Source organism: Mirounga angustirostris, unplaced genomic scaffold, assembly GCF_029215605.1.
Source record: "Mirounga angustirostris isolate CCGP_5_RB_7025 unplaced genomic scaffold, mMirAng1.0.hap1 SCAF_10, whole genome shotgun sequence".
In the NCBI taxonomy this organism is placed as follows: Eukaryota; Metazoa; Chordata; class Mammalia; order Carnivora; family Phocidae; genus Mirounga; species Mirounga angustirostris.
The window spans coordinates 117,973,117-117,993,075 of record NW_026991718.1 but is presented as its reverse complement, the minus strand read 5'-3'; the positions used below and the strand labels follow the sequence as shown (position 1 = coordinate 117,993,075).

At 51.7% G+C, this 19,959-nt stretch overlaps 1 protein-coding gene across 3 annotated transcripts in view; it reads right to left on the bottom strand.

The window, feature by feature from the left end:
- Positions 1-1,321: 1,321 nt before the first annotated feature.
- PPP1R16B (protein phosphatase 1 regulatory subunit 16B) overlaps positions 1,322-19,959 on the bottom strand; it is a 94,952-nt gene continuing 76,314 nt past the window's right edge. The window contains exons 5-11 of one of the 3 annotated variants that reach the window (XM_045885764.3): positions 19,100-19,203; positions 17,284-17,408; positions 14,353-14,478; positions 13,536-13,611; positions 12,521-12,650; positions 12,261-12,429; positions 1,322-6,079 (exon numbers count right to left, since the gene is read on the bottom strand). In XM_045885764.3, the coding sequence (XP_045741720.1) occupies positions 5,570-6,079; positions 12,261-12,429; positions 12,521-12,650; positions 13,536-13,611; positions 14,353-14,478; positions 17,284-17,408; positions 19,100-19,203 (1,240 nt within the window). In that variant the 3' untranslated portion in view covers positions 1,322-5,569. The remainder of the gene's footprint in view (positions 6,080-12,260; positions 12,430-12,520; positions 12,651-13,535; positions 13,612-14,352; positions 14,479-17,283; positions 17,409-19,099; positions 19,204-19,959) is intronic. The other 2 variants (XM_064573168.1, XM_045885765.3) reach the window with 2 other exon arrangements.

Sequence of the window (19,959 nt, the reverse complement as noted above, 5' to 3'; positions counted from 1 at the left end):
GGCCCTTCATAAGCGCTACTCCTTTAATTACACTTTCAGGTAGCTTTCCCTTTTCTCCATCAGGTTTTTGGCCTGGCAAAACCCCACTCTTCACCCACTTTCCACGTGCATCTGGGCAACCATAGAGTGCTGGGGAAAGGAAAACGCAACCTGTGCCTTAAATTCACGATCTCAAGTGGGTCCTTAAGGTTGCCTGCTAGCTTACATTTCCCTCATTCATTCTACCTTTTCCTCTCTTTCTTACTCGTAGAGTTTGCTTCCTATTTCACTGAGAAAATAGAAGCGGTCAGAGAGAACTTCCCACACGCTCCCGCCACATCTACCTACCCGTCTACACCTCTGCCCACATACTGGGCCTTCTGTTACTACCAATGAACTATCCCTGCGCCTAACACCAATCCTTCCATTTGGGCATTCGCTGCCAGCCCCGCTACTACTAACCTACATCCCTACAGCAATTCTTGCCCAGATCGCCGGTTTCCCTTCTTTACTGGTTCATTCCTATCAGCATACAAACATGCTGGAATATTTTTCATCTTGGATCCACCCTCTCTTGACCTTACATTCCTCTAGAGCTTCCTCTTATAGCATTAAACCTGAAACCAGTTGTCCCCAGTTTTCCTCCCATTCTTTCTCGAACTGGTCCAAACAGGCTATGCTTCCACTACTCAGCCAAAACCTCCCGTCAAGATCATCAGGAGCCCCATCACAGCGCTAAATCCAAGAGTCCGTTTTTAGGCCACGTTTTCTTTGTGTAAATGAGAAAGCACATGTACAACTGTAACGTGCCTCTTCATAAATGTGAGAGGTTACCATGATTACTTGGAAACCAGTAAACATTTAAAATTGATGAATGACCATTGCTGCAAAGATACATCTATTCTTCCCACCCTCTCCCCATCCCCAGCCTGCCTGTGAAGTTTTTCAAGCCTAAATGGGGTTGCCTTCCATCCATGTGTTCCTGCTCTGGCATTCAATATCCTTGTGTGTGTGTGCGCACGCACAAGCCTACATGCGTGCATTATTATGGGGCTCCATGTTATTCCAAAGGGAACATTTGACAAAGCGAAGGTCATTCCCAACCACCCTTCTTTTCTTGAATTCCTCGGGTTTCACCACCCCCCAGTCTAGAAAGACATCTGCTACATGTCTGAGCCCTCAGAGCTCCCTCTGTTTTAGGGGCCTCATGGGAGATCCCTCTGTGGTGGGGAGAGGGACCAGGAGCCCTCCCTGCCCTCTGTCCCAGGGATCACCTCTTTGTGAATTCAAATCGCCATAATTCAAGTGAGCTCACAGCAATAACCACAGCCATGCTAGCAGGTGTTATTAAAAGGAATTTAATAATCTTAATTAAAAACTCTCAACAGGGAATTCTGTCACAGGCCTTGGCTGCTGGAAGCAACTCCAGGAGCATGCCCCTTCTGGGTGTGGTCGAGCCACGGTCTTGGATCGAGGCCCACCACTGCCACATGGCAAGGAGCTACCTGGAAGTTACTTCAATACAATATCAAAGATCGGCAAGGATTTTTTTTTAAAAAAGTTTTAAATATATTAGACTCTCTTGATTGCTATTTTTACACAAAGCTGCTGATACAGTATACAGAGTTTTAACTTTTTTTTCACATAAAATACGTTTTTCTTAAATGTTCTCTGTACGTCAGTGGCTTCTGGTCTGGGGGATTATTGCGGAGGGCTGGGGGTCTGCAGACTTTTCCTCAGCGCGCAGAGCCAGGCCCCGCACTGTCGCATTTGCAATGCCCATGGGAAGCAGGCCCTCTGGTGAACTGGCCAACAAGAGTCTCCTGTCAAGGACAGGTCTACAGCTTCTGGCAAAGGGAGTCACTTCTGCAGAGTCAACCACTGACCACATGACCCCTTTGCTCTTACGTGCACTGGGGTGGGGGAGGCTGTCCCCAGGCCACAATAGCAAGAGTTAAACACAGTCCTTCTGGGTATCTCGTAAAAAAAACTGCCCTTCTGGAAAGTGCCCCAGTATCCTGCTCTGGGAAAGCAAGTGGGAGAGAGAGCTCAAGATCAAAAGGTATCTGACACCAATCACCAAAATGGTCTCATGTTATGATGAAGCCAGCAACCTGTGGTGGGGCAGGACAGGGGACACCCCCCGTGAGCTTTCCTACGCCCACTGAAATTGATCAAACAGTGCAGAGCAGTTTAATCGCTGCTGCGTATTTGATGGAGAATTATATCCTGAACTCTTCAGTAGAGCTGGGGCTAGGGTTTATTCAACTTCCCTGTGCTCTCGCCAGGAACTCACTATCTGTTGATGGCCACCAACTTTCGGTGGTTTGGGGGCACAGGGTGGGAGCAAAGGCCAGAGCTCACCGTGAGCCACGTGGCACATGCTTTGGAAGTAGCCTCCTTTAACCTGCCTGGTCTCAGAGGGAGCTGAGCTAGACCTTGCTAGCTTTCTTCCAACTCCTTGATCCCCACCCACCAGGAGGAGAGGCAGATGCTTGAGGAGAGGCTTCAGTGTTAAAGAAGCTCCTCGCCTCCCATTATCCATTGGTGGGGCAGGAGGACCCCATAACAAATGAGCAAAAATGAGCAAGAGACAAGGAGTTTCAGAACCTGAGATGCATTTGGCAGCAAATTCCAGACTCTTGGTTCTTCTGCCTACTGACCTCAAACTGCTATTATACAATGCCCCAAAGATGCTGGCCTGAAGGCAGGTATCCCTGAAAGTTCCAGACAGACTTGGAATGCTGTCTCCCTAGAACCAAGATCCAACATCTGCATTTAATAGCAAATGTTATTCAGGGACGGCCACGGCAGCAGTTTCTCTAGGGATTCTAGGAGCTAGAAACCGGGTTGAAGCTGGACCAGGATGTGGTCACTCCGTCTCAAGTGAATTGAATGGGGCTGCTGATACCCGTGGTCCTCAAGGGATGAAAACTGTACAAGGCAGTCTCCTCACCCTGTCTTGTTCCTCCTTTACCCCAAGAACCTAACGTAGTGCCTGGTAGGTCTCAGCTACTCAATAAACTACGTGAACAAATCAATGAGTCACCCTGACCCCACCTTGTCCCTCAACACCAAGGAGACCCTTAGGGAAAGTTCCCCAGGTCCCTGAAGCCCTAATAGGGAATGGCTTACCCCGACTGAAAACGAGAGCTAAAATGCCCACGAGTCTGCAGTTGGCTCCTGCCGGGCAATCAACTGGGATTCCCGGCCTTCTGGGTGGGAGATGAATGGCCAAGGAGGCAACAAGTGAGGGCAAAGGAGGGACTGGCCAGGAGGGCTCAGCGTGGGCAAGAAGTGCCTTCAGTCTCCAGCTCCTGAACAAACAGATCGGGAAACCCTGCACAACCCCCTCCTAGGAGTGTATGGCTTCTTCTGCTTGCAGCTACGTTGGCTCAAGAGGAATTCAGGGTCAGTCTAATCTGAACAGTTTTAAAGCCAAAGGTATGTGTGTTCTGGATCATCCTCTGCCCTGCTCCAGCCCTAGGCTGACATGATGGAGAACCTGCCCCAGATGCCAGGGACTCGGGAGGCATCATGCCTACCCATCTGTAGCCTCCTGAGCTGCCCCTCCACCCTAGCCTGGATCTGTCCTGGAGTTGGGGTGGGGCTGGCCTGGTGCTAGGACCCTCCCTGCACCCAGGCGCCACCAGGAGCACAGTGACTCCACTGAGCCCTCTGTTCTCTGGTCTAGCTGCCCTGCTCCTGGTAAAACATCAGCCAGGCCCCTGGGATCCAGCTCCCTCTCTGGGCTGTGGGGCCATGGAGGCCACAGCGGGGACTGGGACTGATAAACAGCAGACCCCATTACTAGAACTGTGGCACAGGGGGGCTCCTCTAGTCCCAGCCCCCCCCCCGGCCCAGGTGCCCCTCGGGGAGAATTTCTCATAGGCTCAGAAAGAAGAAGATTAGGAGGAACCCAGAGTTGTCCCCCAAATCCCGGAATCTGGACTAAGGGGACTCCTTCAAGAGTTCTAAGGAGGTAGTTTTAGGACAAATAAAAGGCGCTCAGAGCAGGGAACAAACCTGCTGCTTATTAAGTACACTAATAGGTTTTGGCTGAGCCTGTGGACAGTACCCAACTCATGGGCAGCAATTTTAAGGGGGCTCTTGAGAAGATGCAGTAGAGAGGTGGTGGGCAGCCAGCTCTTCTCAGTCTCCCCTCCCCAGCGTCAGGGAGATCGGGGCTATGAGACTGTTGGGCTGTGGGGAGGCCCAACTCCAGCCCCACCACCGCTCTCCTGAACGCAACGCAGGGTGTTGGCCATGGGCACATTGGATTTGCAGCCGTGGGGTGTCACCACTCCCACGAGGGCAGGCTGGGAGCCCCTGGGCCAGGCAGGACCTCACAAGGGCCACCTGGCAGACTTGTCTCACCAAGCATTCCAGAAAAGGCAAAGCTGGGCCTGGGGCCCTAAGCATTTACTCTGGGAGGATGGGGGACTCCCAGCAGTCCCTCACTATTCACTCTGACGGCTCAGGCTGAGGAAGTCTGGCTGACACAGGCTGGACTGAAGCTACCTGAATATTCACAAAGATCCCCCAGGGCACTGGGCTCTGTCACGGCTACTAAAGATGCTTACAGAAATCAACACCAACTCACTCCTCACCCTGGAAAGCCCTTCCAAAGAAAGCTCCTCCCTTAGCTCCATGTTTCCAACACCAGTCAGTAAAACCTAGTGATCATGATGCTATCCAGGAAAGAAAGCAAGAAAGCAAATTCAGTTATCTCCCACCTGGCATTCTGCCGCCTAAGAGAATTCTTTTATCAAGTGCACTTTTGGACACACTAACTTTGTTCCCCCTTCCCTCCAATTTTTGCTACTTCCATCTAGAAGTAAAATGTGATGTGGATTATTCCAGGAATGGAAGAGCCTGGCTCTCCACCTCAGCCTCCGGGAGGTCACACAGCTGGCTCCCGGCATGGGCAAGGCTCTGGGGAGCAGGCCACTGCCCATCTCATGGCCCTATGTGGCTCCGTAGCTCCCTCTGATCAAAGAGCGGACCTCCTGCTCCTTCCAGATGTGGGTGGTGACACGAGCCCCGGTATGACTCCGGGTAGGGCTGTGGGTCTCAGCTTAGCAGGCCCCCTTCCCTGCTAAAGCCACTTTCGCAGTGGTGACAAAACGGAGTCTTAGCCTCAATCCTTTTGGGAAGAGCCCACAAATCATCGATCCCACCTGCTTCCCATGAGCCCAGCTGTGTCATTCCCACACACGGTTGAGTGTGTGTGTGTGTGTGTGTGTGCACGCGCGCGCCCCTATGTGATATGCAGGTACTGGTCCAGAGAAGCCTTTACCGACAACCGAACTGGAATCCCAGCCCCCCCTCCCAAAATCTGGCAGCGGGATGAGTCAGGAAGCCACGATGGGCCTTGTTTCTGATGGCAGACAATGCAGCAGGAAGCAGAACCGTGGGAAGTGGCGATGCTCTGGGCTGCTGGGTAAGAGGTGGGGTCAGCGTTCCCCTGGAAAGCAGAGCCCACCTCCCCGCAAGCTGCCCTCTCATGTCTCCCCAGCCAGGGCTGCTGGGTGGGCCTGGATTTCAGAGACCCTTCCCTGGAGCATCTCTCTCCTCCGTGACACAGAGACTAGGAAATGCGGCAGCAGCCATGGACCTTCTCCTCCATCTCCTCCATGGGCGCCTTGAACTTCAAGAGCGGGGGATCTCCGCTGGTGACTGTGTAATAGACCGAGGTGTCATTGCTGCTGTACGGTGAAGTTCTGCCTCCGATCAAGGGGGCCTTGCCTTCGCTGCCGCCCTCGCCCGTCCTGGCCATGCTGCCGCCCAGGTGGGTGCTCAGGAAGGGGTGGCTGAGCAGCTTGGTTGCAGCCCGCTGCCGCTTCAGCTCCAGAAGCGTCTGGGGGCTCTGTTCCTTGTAGCCACTCCAAGGAGGGGTGGCGTCGGCCACGCCGGGGCTGCCGTAGGCCATGTTGTAGTCGGGCACCTCGTGCACTTTCCAGATGTCCCCGTTGGACAGCGCGTACTGGTAGGTGCTGACCGGAGCCCGGAGGCCGTTCTCAACAGGCCCATCCATTTCACTTCGCGGGATCTTGGTAGAGAACTCAGAGAGCAGCACGGGCTTCTCCAGCCGGGGGTTCTGAGGGGGAGAAGGACAACATTGCCAGCCGGTTAGAGGATCGGAATGCACTCCCCACTTGCATCTCTGCGGAGGGCATTCTTGTCTGGACCTGTTTGCCCAACTGGGCTAATGGGACCTGCATTCCGCTTTGGGGGGCTCGCCAATCTATGTGTTTTGGGAGAGCTGACTGATCCCCATCCTTGCCGCAGGGGCTGGACCATGACCCCCAGGCCCGGCCCATCAACATACTCCCTGCAGGAATTGATTCTTGACTGAAATTGATGCCATGAGACTCAACCCTGGGACTTGCGCCAGAACAACTGAGAAAGAGAAGTTCTGTGTTTGCAGAACTTGAAGGGTGGTGAGGACGATGGAAGCTGGGGGGCTGGGCAGACTGCACGTCAAAGGGCCTGCCTGACAGCAAAGCTGATGTGAAGGGAGGCTGAAGGGGTGCACTTGGAGCCCCGAGATCCAGCTGGTCCCAGACTCTGCAGTTACACAAGCTGAAAAATTCCTGTTTCATGTCAGCCGGTTTTAGCTGAGTTTTTGGTCACCTATAATCCTTCCTATGTATTCCCAGCAAATACCTACTCGGAACGGCAGAGATTCTAACACAGAAATCCCTGGATAACAAGAGCTTTAAAAGGAGCCGTTGCCTAAAAACTAGAAACTAAAAGGTAGCTACATTTCGTGCTCACAAAAATATAAACCATAGTAAAACCCACCATAAATGAAGTCAAAAGACATTGAAAAAACTGCAACATATATGACAAAAAGGGACTAATTTCCCAAATAAACAATTCTTAAAAGCCCATTTTAAAAAGCCCAACTATCCAACAGAAAAAAACCAACAAAGGAGACTCATGTGCAGCTCACAGCAATGATGATGATGATAATAAAAAAATAATAATATCAATATTATTATTATTAAACATATGCTATTATGTTTATAGCCTACAAACACAGGAGAAAATATTCAATCTCACTCATAATTAATGACATAAAAATTAAAGCAACAAAATATCTTTACCTATCACACTGACAAATATTTAAAAAATGTGTTATGACTTGGTGTCGGCAAGAGTGTGGGGAAACAGGCAGGTACGTAAAGTGCCACAATCTCTTTGGAGGACAATATCACATCATCTCCCACCCCCCAAAAATTCGTTTTTAAGGAAGAATGCATACATTGCACCAGCAAGCCCATTTCTAGGACTTCATTTCACAGATATATGTTCCTTTAGGGGAGAAAAGCCTGAAAGTCACCATTAGGCAGGTGGGAAATTATGACAAGTACTTGTTCTAGAATGTTCCACATCTGGTAAAAAGAACGAAAGCAATCTTCCTGTGCTGATTCGTGATTCCAAGAATCTCCATTTCTTGGAAAGATCTCCAAAAAATATATAATTAGGTTAAAATACGGTAAGGTGAGGGGCACTTCCCATAGTAAGCTTCCATGTATGTATGGTCTATTTTTTTTGTTTTTAATGGCACCTCTGAGCTATGCAGGCAGACTGATGCCACATTTGGGGCATTTTTTTTTTCAGCTTGAATTTTTGTATCTATTTTACTTCCAGAATGGTCCTGAAAAAGACCATTCTTCATTGTCTAAATCAACGCTTCTCTAACTCTATGCATATGGGTCACCTGGGGCTCTTGTGAAAATGCACATGCTGAATCACCAGGTCTGGGTTGGGTTGAATTTTAGCATTTCTAACAAACTCCTGATGATGCTTTGACGAGCACGGATCTAAGACACTAGTTCTCAGCTTCGGATGAATATTGGAATCACCTGGGGGAGTTAAAAACACACATACAATGCCCATCTGAAAGGGCTACACCGTGTGATTCCCACTCTATGACATTCTGGAAAAGGCAAAACCATGGAGACAGTAAAAAGTTCAGTGGTTGCCAGGGGGCTGGGGAGGGATGGACAGGTAGGTGGAGCACCAGGGATTTTTAGGGCAGTGAAAGTATTCTGTATGACACTTTAATGATGGATATATGACATCACACATTTGTCAACATCCATAGAACGTCAAACACCGAGGGTAAACCCTAAGGTAAACTATGGATTTTAGTTAATAATCATGTATCAATATTGGTTCATCAATGATAATACACCTACTACACTAATGTACGATGTTAATACCAGTGGAAACCCCCACATGATGAAGGGGGTGTGTGGAAACTGTATGTACTTCCTACGTATGTTTTCTATAAACTACAACTGCTCCAAAAAATCAAGTCTATTAATTTTTTTTTTTAATACATCAATACAAAGCCTGAGCCCCAGGCCCAAAGATTCAGATCTAATTAGTCTGAGTTGCAACCTAGACACCAGAATTTTATTTTATTTTTTTTTTAAAGATTTTATTTATTTATTTGAGAGAGAGAGAGAGAGAGAGCATGAAGGGGGGAGGGTCAGAGGGAGAAGCAGACTCCCTGCCGAGCAGGGAGCCCTATGCGGGACTCGATCCCGGGACTCCAGGATCATGACCTGAGCCGAAGGCAGTCGCTTAACCAACTGAGCCACCCAGGCACCCAAAATCTTTTTTTTTTTTTTAAGATTTTATTTATTTATTTGAGAGAGAGAATGAGACAGAGAGAGAGCATGAGATGGGGGAGGATCAGAGGGAGAAGCAGACTCCCTGCCGAGCAGGAAGCCCGATGCGGGACTCGATCCCGGGACTCCAGGATCATGACCTGAGCCGAAGGCAGTCGCTTAACCGACTGAGCCACCCAGGCGCCCCTAGACACCAGAATTTTAAAACAACAAAACCAAAAACACCTCCCCAGGTGATGTGGCTGGTACAGTTAAGTTTGTGAGCCACCGGTTGAAGAAACGGGGCTGTTGCATCACTCCTGAGCCTCATGCCAGGGAGTCAGCTCTGCCAAAATATGTGCCAAAGCCAGCCCTGGTGGCTGATCAGATGGAGTCTTGGCTGAAACCCTATTTGCGGGTCAGACCGAGCAAACGCTCCCTTAGGTGAGTGGTTTTCAAGTTTTTGTGCACATCAGAATCCCCTGCAGGGCTAGTAGAAACACAGATTGCTGGTTAAACCCGGAGCCCAGGATGTATGATTCAGTCCATCTGAGGCGGGGCCGGAGAATTTGCATTTCTTTCTTTTTTTTTTTTTTAAAGATTTTATTTATTTATTTGAGAGAGAGCATGAGAGGGGAGAGGGTCAGAGGGAGAAGCAGACTCCCCACTGAGCGGGGAGCCCGATGCGGGACTCGATCCCGGGACTCCAGGATCATGACCTCAGCTGAAGGCAGTTGCTTAACCAACTGAGCCACCCAGGCGCCCAAGAATTCGCATTTCTAACACGTTCCCAGGTGATGCTGCTACTGCTGGTCCAGGGAACCCACTTTGAGAATGCCTGTCTACCTTAGAGACTCTCACAGCCTTGCCAGTACCTAAAGCCTTGAAAGGGGTAGGTCAGAAAAAGGAAGGAACTCGGGGCTTCATAGCTGTGTCCTGCCATCTCCTTGGTTTTCCCCAGGCTGGGCCCGGGATCTGGGGCCCTGGACCCTGACAGGTGTCCTTGGGACTGGACATCTGGGTGACTGGCCCGAAGCCCAGAGCTCCTTCTTTTTTCTTTGCAAAGCAGCCCCCTTTGTTTGCCTTCACCTAACTCCCAAACAAACCACAGAGTTGAGAAAGCCAGAGAAGTTACCGACAAACTCAGGCCACATCCTCCCACCCTCTCCCCTGCAGGGCTGATGATTTATGCGGCTCCACACCAGTGAGCATTTCTGGCAGAGTCCTGGGCCTGTGAGATCTGAACAAACACAGGGACAGGTGTGGAGGAGGAGCTGCTTCCGTGAGGATTTCTTGAAGAATCTCAGTCTCTCCCACAGATCAATAAGGAAAAGAGGGCAACCCAACAAAAAGGGGCAAAAGAAGACACTGCACAAACGAAGATAAGCAGACGGCCAATAAGCACATGAGAACGTGTTCCCCATCGTCCACCGTCCGGGAGATACAAATTTAAAATGCGAGCTACCGCAGCAAGCCCGCCAGGGTGGCTCGGATGAAAAGGGACGGGCAAGAAGAGCTCAATGGGGCTGCTGGGAGAGCAGAGAGGTACAGTCGCTCTGGAAGATTGCTTGGCAGTATCTCTAGTAGCCTCCCCATGACTCATTCTGCATTCCTGGCTATACAATCCTACAGCAAATAGGGCTTATGCCCACCACAAACCATGTATAAGAACGTTTTGAGCAGCTTTATTCAAAGTAGCCCCAAACTTGAAACAACCCAAATGTCCACCAACAGGAGAATGGACACGTACGCTGTAGTATATTTAAACAACAGAACTCTCCAGAGCAAGGAAAAAGATTGAACTACTGCTATATGCCTGCACAGAGATGAATCTCATGGTGACGGAGGAAGTCAGACAGAAAAGACTACAGAATGCCTGGGCCCATTCATATGCAGATGTGGACGCAAAACTCATCTTGATTGCTCAAAGGTAAACAGTGGCGACCTTTAGGGTGGGGGGACCACTGAAAGAGAACCTGGGAGCTTTCTGGGGTGATGGAAATGCTCTATGCATTCACCTGAGGGTACACGTTTATAAAAGTTCACTGAAAAAAACCATTTAAGATTCGTGTACTGTACATAAGTTCAACTCACAAAGGAAAGATAAATAAATGTGATTTAATTTCAGTCTGCAGCTCTTTTCTTCCCAACCCTAGGAACTAGGCAGACCAAAGCCTCCAAGGCACCCTCTCTGTCCCCAGCCAGGGCTGTGATTGGATTCCCTTGGGTGGGCACCCTCACCGGCTGGAGACAAGCCTGCATGTGAGCTCTCTGTTCCAGCAGGGAGCAGGGTCCCACGTGGGCACTCTGGGCTAATCATTTTGCATCCCGCCAAAGCAATACTCTCCAGAAATGTTTTCGGCTGCTCATCATTGGTGGAGGTACCAAAAAGGCAGACTGCTGTTGGGATGGTCAGCCTTTCCCTTTTTGGCCCCAGCAGTTCTGCTCTGGCCCCAAACTTGCTGGCCCCACTCAGCAAGCCAGCAGCCATGAGTGAAACCCGAGCATGTTGGTACTGAGTCCAACAGTGTCCTCCCCAAATTCCTGGCCACCCCACACGTCTCAATAGGACCTTAGTTGGAGACAAGGTCTTTGCAGATGTAATAAGTTAAGATGAGGTCATACTGGATTAGGGTGGGCGCTAACCCAATGACTGCTGTCTAAGAAGAGAAAAGAGACATAGACACACACAAGGAAGAAGGCCATGTGACGACGGAGGCAGAGACTGGAGTCCTGCAAGCAAAAGCCAAGGAACGCCTGAGCCACAGGAAGCTGAGAGAGACGCATGCAACGGACTCCCCTTCAGAGCCCGCAGAAGAAACCGACCCTGTTGACACTTTGATTTTAGACTTCTGGCCTCCAGAACCGTGAGAGAATACATTTCTACGGTTCTGAGCCCCCGAGTTTGTGGAACTGTGATCCAGCGGTCCTAGAAAACCACCATGGCATCCCCTTAAGAAAGCCGTTCCAAAGGGCGCCTGGGTGGCTCAGTTGGTTAAGCAACTGCTTTCGGCTCAGGTCATGATCCTGGAGTCCCTGCATCGAGTCCCACATCGGGCTCCCTGCTCAGCAAGGAACCTGCTTCTTCCTCTGACCCTCCCCCCTCTCATGTGCTCTCTCTCTCTCGTTCTCTCTGTCTCAGATAAATAAAAAAAAAGAAAGAAAGAAAGAAAGCCGTTCAATGCCCAGACCCCTGGCTCCTCTTGGCTTCTTAGAGCTCCGACCAGGACCCTACTCGGTTTTCCCAAACATTTCTTCCAACCAGACGTGCTCTGTAAACACAATTCTCAACATCTTGTTATGTTCCCCCCCAAAAGGCTCTAGTGCCTTTAGCGCCCAGGGTGGTTGCTGTACTGAGCCTCTCTTCTGGGGGGCCCAGAGCCAGATTTGCGGGAGCACAAGCAGGCAGGCAGCAGGTACTTCCTGTCCGTTATGAGACCCTCCTGGGTGCCAAAGCTCCCAGCTCTGACTCTCACACCCCCAGGACTGCCTCAGTAAGCCCAGGAACCACCAGCACCGAATGGGATCCAGCTGGTGCAAGCACGCTGCCCTGCTGCCCTCCCGCCGAAGGCCCTCAGATGAAGAGGCCAAGCCCGGGCTGGGGCCCTGTCCTCCGCCCCAGCCGACAGCGAGCCAGGGTGCGAGGCCACTCACTGGGTCCTTATTCTCTTGGTCTGTCCTGGTCTCCCTGATGTCCCCATTGTAGGTGGTGGTCCGTTGATCCTCGGCCACGCTCCGCTGCTGCCACAGTATGGCCTCTCCCTCGTACTCTTTCCTGTACAGGTTGGTCCTGTCCGACAGGCTGGCTCGACGCACCACCTTCCTGAGGGGAGAGAGGAGCTGCTGGTGGGCTGCGCCCAAGCCCCGCAGGCAGGAGCGCCCCGGGGGACCGCGGCCAGCCTGCCCCGACTCACCCACGGCTCCCCGCACTGGACGTTCTCCGGCTCAAGGATGACTTGTGTCTCAGCTGTGACTTCATGATGACGTCATGCTTGTGTTTGAGCTCCAACAGCAGGACTTTGAACTCCTCCTCCTCACACAGGTCTGAAGGGGTAGAGGAGGCTGTTGTGGGGAGCAGTGCAGGGGCCCGTGGCCCCCAAGTGCCCTCCAGACCACAGGAGCTGCCACCCCAATGCACTGAAAACTCCCAGCATCTTTTGGGGGCATCCAGGGAGGGAAGTAAACAACACCGGCCTCACTTCCTGCGCTACACCCCAATCCTTAGAGGATAAGAAGGGAAACGCAGGGCCCATACAGTCACAGCTCCTAAGGTTCTCCGCTATGACCAAAAGATCCATCCACCCTCAGTAGTTTCCAACAGGAGTCATCAACTCTCCAGTGATGTAAGAAGTATCAAGAGAAACAAGCAGGTACTTTATGTAGCCCAAGCCAAAACTTGTAGATATCTCGAATCATATATACCTACCCGTTCAATCCACCCAATCCCTCATTCATCTATCCACCTACTCACTGACCCAGCCATCCACCCATAGATCCATCCCCTACCCACCCATCCACGGATTCATCCATCCATCCATCCATCCATCCATCCATCCATCCATCCCTCCATCCATCCCCCATCCATCATCCATCATCCATCCATCCATCCATCCCCCATCCATCATCCATCCATCCATCCATCCATCTATCCATCCATCCCTCCATCCATCCCCCATCCATCCATCCCCCATCCATCATCCATCCCCCATCCATCATCCATCCATCCACTCATCCATACATTTATCTATCCATCTATCCAGCTGTTCATCTGTACACTAATCTACCCTTCATTAATTTATTCATTCATTCTTCTACCCATCCACATGCCAATCCACCATCTAGCCAACTCTGTATTTACCCAATTATCCCAATATCCATCAAAAAGTTAATGAGTACCTAAGTGTGTACTGGGTTGTATACAGGGCTTACCTATTGGCATCTCATCCATGGATGTCCTAGCACTGAGACTGGCCCCGTGGGACACCAACAGCTCTGCCATCTGCATCTGAAACACAGGAAGAAGCCCACGTTGCCCCTGGGCTCAAAAAGCCTAGGACGTAGAGAGAGTGCCCCCACGTTTCTCAGGATCTGACGTAAGAGTGATGGGGCAAAGCTGGTCCGCAGGGAAGGCTCTGCACCCTGGAGCCAGGAATCCTGGCAACACAATGGGCTTGACAGCTCCTCCGACAGCCTGGGCCAAGGGATAGGAGAAGAAGGAGTCCGCTGTAAACCTAGAGCTGCCAGGTATCTCTTTTTTTTTTTTTTTTTAAGATTTTATTTATTTATTTGACAGAGAGAGAGCACATTAGGCAGAGTGGCAGGCAGATGGAGAGGGAGAAGCAGGCTCCCCGCTGAGTAGGGAGCCCGATGCAGGGCTCGATCCCAAGACCCCAGGATCATGACCCAAGCCGAAGGCAGCCGCTCAACCAACTGAGCCACCCAGGCGCCCCAAGCTGCCAGGTATCTAAGGAGGGACTCCAAAAGCTGCAGAGTTTTGTATCTGGGAAACAGAGGGAGAAACGACGCAAATCAGAAATGTGAGGAATTTTCTAATTTGGTAAATTTGATTATCATCTTCTTAGGACACAACTTATCAAATGTTTTTGTGAACTCTCTACGTCTTTTCCTATCCCGCAAACTAGTTGTAGTCAACACCTTAAGTGGGTCTTGTGAACCAACTGCCAGCCCAAAGGACAGTGGGTGGGTCCTTCGTGCCCTCGCTCACAGCCCCACGGCTGAGAGTTACCTGTCCCCAGAAGGCAGCTGCATGCAGGGGCTCCCAGCCATCCCAGTCCTTCACGTCCACGCGCACCCCGTGGTCCAGGAGGAGCTCAGCTGCCCGCAGGTATCCATTGGCTCCAGCTATGTGCAGCTGAAGGAGAGGGGGAAAGTGAGCCTTCCCTATGGGTGCCAGTCCCACTTTTGGAGATGGGACAGCCCTCTTCCCAACCCAAATCCCAGCTCATTTCCGGGGATGGTAGAATGAAATAGAATGAAGCAGAAATCCAGCCACATTGAAAAGTATTATTGAGGCCACTCTTTATCATGTGGTTGGTCTGAGAGCCCCTGTGGTTAAGGCAACAGCACTTACTGAGTCCCTACCATGTGCTGAGCTCTGAGGAAAGGGTTTCAGAGGCCCAGTGTGGTCTACAAATTGTCTCCAATGTCTACAAATTCTCTGACATACCTCCCTTAAGAGAGGAAGTTTAATTCCTCTTGCCTTGAATGTGGGCCAGAACAAGTGACTCACTGCTAACAAGTAGGACATTGTGAAGGGGTGGTGTGTGATTTCTGAGGTGAGGTCGTAAGAGGCATCTCTGCTTCTACCTCATGCTCTCTGGGATCAATCACTCTCGGACAAAGCAGCCATCATGTAGTTACGGAGAGGCCATAAGGAGGTGAAACACTGAGGCCAGCCCTAACTTGCCAGGCATGTGAGTGCACCATCTTGGAAATGGATCTTCCAGCCCCGGTCAAGTCTTCAGATGACAGCAGCCTCCTGGCAGACCCCCACCAGAGCTACTGAGCTAAGTTGTTCCCAATTCCCTAACCATAGAAACCATCTGAGATAATAAATATCGATCACTGTTTCAAGAGGCTAAATTTTTGGGCTCCTTCGTTACACAATAGGCAATCAGGACAATCCAATAGAGGAAAGCCTCGTGCTGAGGCCACAGCTCTTCTACCTGACACCATTCCGGGCCTCTGGTGATGGACACCACCCTGGGGACCTCACTTGTCCCATCTGCTTGATCTCCAGAAAGTACATAAAGCACTTAGCACGTGACAAACACTCAGTAAGCGATGAACATTCTCAGAGAGCCGTGAGTGATGACGAGGCACGCCGTGGGAATGGATGAAGGAGTAAGGAGATGAGGCAAAGAGAAACCAACTGCCCAGCTGAGGTGGGAGGCAGAGGTGAGAGCCCAAGCAGGCTGGCAAAAGCCTGGCTGGGAGGAGACCAGAGAGTTCCAGGGGGCTGAGGTCTGGGACAACAGAGCTGCAGGCAGTGGGACAGAGAAGGCACGGCCCTAGGAAGCAGCCCTTCAGAACACGGCCCTGTGGCCCGACGCTGCCTCATCCTGGGGTACGGTTGCTATAAGGTTCTGGCAAACAGAGGCGTTCCTTTACTTTTCAATTTGCAGAAGAAGCCTGGGTGTGATCCGATACAGGCCCACATGAAAATTAGAATAATCATCTGATCTCTAAATGTGTGCTGTTTGCCAGTTGGGGAGATGACAGCCAGCAGGGCCAGCCAGACATTACAAACTGTGTGGCCTCACACTTGGCGGGGAATAAAAAGGCATGACTGGGGTCGTGATAGTGTTAGTAATAATAATGACAATGTGAACCCCTAATATCTACTGAGAGTTTAGAGACTCTGTGCTTAGCACCTACTATGCAGAATCCCATTTATTCCTCCCAACAACCTGGTGAGGAAGGAACTGTTAGTAAACCCCACTTTCCTGGGAAGACCTGAGACCTGGTATGGGCCTGGCCAGCCTCAGTCCAAGAGGAGGAAACCCGTGTGTCTAGAGGCCCAGCCACAGACCCAAAGAAGCTCCAGCCAGGATGGGCCTCGCCCTGAGACAGCCTGGTTCTGCCTTCGTACCGCAGTGTTCAGTCTCACTGAATCTTTGAGTGCTGGGCTGAGCAGGGACCCAGTTAATGGGAAAGGGCATGAGGCAGAGGGTGGGGCTCAGGAACCAGGTGGGAGGAGCCCAGTTATTACACCTGAGTCACCAGGTCAGGCCTGAGGGGCAGTGAGGGGTCTTGGTACCGCTGAGCCCTACCTAGTAAGCTCAAGATTTTGAGACTCCTGAGTGCTCATGGCCAGCATGGGCCCCAAGCCGAGGCCAAGGCCCAGCCATCGGCGGAGGGCGTACATGGGCTTCCAAGACCATGCTCTTGTTTTCAGTTTAGAGCCTCAGAAGCAGACCCTCCCCGATACTGGGCTCCATAGTGCTAGGAGAGCCTATGAAGAGAGGTCAAAATTTCCAATCCCTGACACTTGAGCTGAAAGGATGAGTGGAGCCAATCAGGCAGACCTGAGAGAGAAGTGGGTTCCCTTGTTCTCTGTCTCCATGGTCTAGTGAAGTATGTGGCACACGGGTGTGTGTTGCTTGGATGGATGAATGAACCGATGGATGGATGGAGGACTGGGGGTGTCTGGACTCGGAAGTCAAAGAACCCAGGGGAGAGGCTATTGCAGTGAGGTTTGGGGAGGTTGCTGAGGTTAGGCGGAGGGGTGGGAGAGGAGATCCTAAGGCAGGAGAATGGACGGTGCAAAGCAAGGTGGCACGTGGGAGTGGATGGCTGGTGGCTCCAGTCTTTATGTGGGAGACACCACTGGAGGACGACAACATAACGAGCTTGGATGGACACCTGGAACTTGAGGTGAAGGAGGAACTGCGAGAGAGAGCTGGTGGACATCAGGGCTCCTGACCCCCAGCCCCAGCTGAGACTGGCCAGATTCTCAAAGGGGCTGAGCCCTGCTCTGCTAACTCTCCACATTCCGGGGGCAACCCCGGCCCCAAAGCTGGTCTGGAGGAGGTTCAAGGCCACGGACGGGCCCCAACTGTGTCAGCTTAACTTCAACCAGGTGCGGGCCCACTTCAGCCCGAGTTGGTCTGGTACTGAGCCCCCCAGCCCCAACCCGCCTGGCCCGTCTGCTCACCAGTGTGGCGCCCTGGGCATCTATCCAGTCAAGGTCCTGGCCCGCTGCAATCATACAATGGATGTCTGCAATCATCCGCTGCTCAGGAGCCGCCCGCATCTCGTTGATTTTCTCTTGGGTGATGCCTGTGTGGGAAAGTGAGGACTGAGTCAGCGCCCCGGGCCCAGGCCCCACCCGGGGAGGGGTGGCGGGGCAGATGGGCGAGGCACAGCTCCTACTCCCTAGGGTCGGCCAGGCAAGGGACTAGACAGCCACGCCCATGGGCCACTGTCTCCCAGGCCCAGGGAACACACAGCCACTAACCGGCCCACTGAACAAGGGCCATTCCTGCCTGGTGCCCTGTAGGCACTACAAGAGTACTAGTTACTGTTACATATTCTGTTCCTCTACACCAGAAATCCCTACCGTCCACCTGAGAGCCTCCAGCCGCTCAAATGGCTGGCTCTGCCTCACGCTGTAGACCCGGCCGGGATCACCTCCCTTGCTAACCTCCTCTGACCACCTATCTGATCGCGGGCTCTGCTGGTTCCCCTCATCCCAACCATGGCTGTGTTCGCGGAATGGTGCTTCATGAGTTTCCGTTATGGGAATGAATGAATGAATGAATGAGTGAACGATTGAACGAACAAATATATAACTTCTGAATAGCACATCGAGTCCACTGAGGTGGAAGGACCCGGACAGATGTTCTGTAGCCTGAATCGCTGGCTAAAAGTCTAAGTGTTACTGGCAGCTACTAAATAGTATTTAAGGAGGGGAAAGTGACATGTTCTATACAAAGGTCCATTAGATCGAACATTCTGGGACAGAATTTGGGGGAGGTCTGTAAACTGGAAAGGAGAAAAAAAAATTACAATTTCATTCGTGCTAACGTCGAACTGAAATATAGCATTTCCTTCCATGAGGCCGAGAGTCAAATCCACAGAACTAGCAATGCCTGTGGCTTGGTCACCAACAGAAAGTGCATCTACTTTCCTAACGTGTCATCTTGCTGTCTCGTGAATTAATCAAGTTGCTACATAACACATTTAGGAATATTTTGGTAGCCATAGTTTAATATCATTGGGTTCCTTTATAATCAATCCTGTGATTGTGACAACCACATTTGAAAACACAATTCCTGAAGGGGGGCCCAGAGATTCACCAGATTGGTACAAAAACGAAGACGGTCGGGAGAAGACAGACAGGCAGAGCCCGGGTGCTGGGGAACGGAGGGACCCCATCATGGTTATCACAGCACCCCCGGGGAAGGAACTCAAGGGCAGGGTCCCGGCCGGCCCTCACGCTGCGGCCAAGGGTCTGGATTTGAGCTTTCTGCGGAGACCTCCAGAAATATGTCCGCGTGCTGGTGGGGGTGGGCAGGTCTCTGATTGCTACTTTTGTTTCCTCTCTGAAGCTCATTTGTGAGCTGAAAACAGCCCACAGCTTATTTACCCCGGCCCCTGGCAGCCAGCATGGTGCCTGGCACCGAGCAGGCACCCGCGAATGTTCTTGACTCTTGATTATTTTCCCAAATGGGAATATATCTTTCTTGTGAATGTTTATTGAATTGGATTGTCACAGCTGACGAAGGGGAGACAGGGCCAGCCGAGGCTGCCTGCGTGTGTGGGTGACACGGAGGAGAACAACGCCCCCCTCCTGCCCAGCATGGTTTTCCAAGGGTCCTTTTTTGTCCTCAGCTTGTTAATCACCAGGATAACAATTGTAATGAGGACCCATCCAATTTCCTAGGCGCTGAGCATGAGGTGGGCACGTAGCCAGCTCACTGGCTGGGAATAACCTGTGCCCACGTTAGGGCGTGCCGCCCTGGTCTTACCCTGGTACGCCATGCACGTCTCGATGACATCCAGGGTGGGCTCATCCTCGCAGAGGTCATATGGCATGTTCCCATCCGAGTTGACAGCGAGTAAGTCGGCCCCACTGCAGGCAGAGGGTGAGAGTGAGGCCCGGGGAGGTGTGGCTGGGGTTGGTCTGGCTGCCTCTGCCCTCCGGCCTCTCACACGCAGCCCCACTGTGCACCCCAGCGCCCCCAGCCCTTCTTCCTCGCTGGGGCACCCCAGCTAGGACAGCGGCTTCAGGACTCAGCTTCTCCCAGGAAAGCTGTCCCAGCAGACCTCCCCCGGCTTCCTGCTCTGTTGGGCCAGCAGGCAGGCACTTGGGGACAAATGTCAAAGTCCTCCCTGGTGACCATAACACAAATAACACAAATGGCCCTCTATGCACATCATCTTCTTTAATCTTCATACTAGTCCTATCGGGTTGTTCCTGTTGGCTATCTCACTCAAGAGGATACAAAGACTCAGACAAGTTCAGTCCCTTGTCTGAGGTCACACAGTGAGGATGTGGGAGGGTCAAGGCTCAAACCCCCACTCTATTTCAATCTGTATCCCCCTGCAGAAACATCCTCAGCTCTCCCCCACTGTCTCCAAGTCCCAACCCAGAGGCTGACAGGACAGGGGCAGGAGAGAGCCTTGGGGCTCCCCAGCAGAACCTATTTTGGGGGCCAGTGGCTCCCACGTGTGGTCCTGGGCTGCCCTGCAGAATTCCCTGGGCAGCCCTGAAATACAGTGCAACTTCCTGGACTCTACTCCAGACCCACTGAAACAATCTCTGGGGGTGGGGCTTGGGAGTGGGTATTCTGAAGCCACGGCCCACATGATTCTGGTACAGATCAGC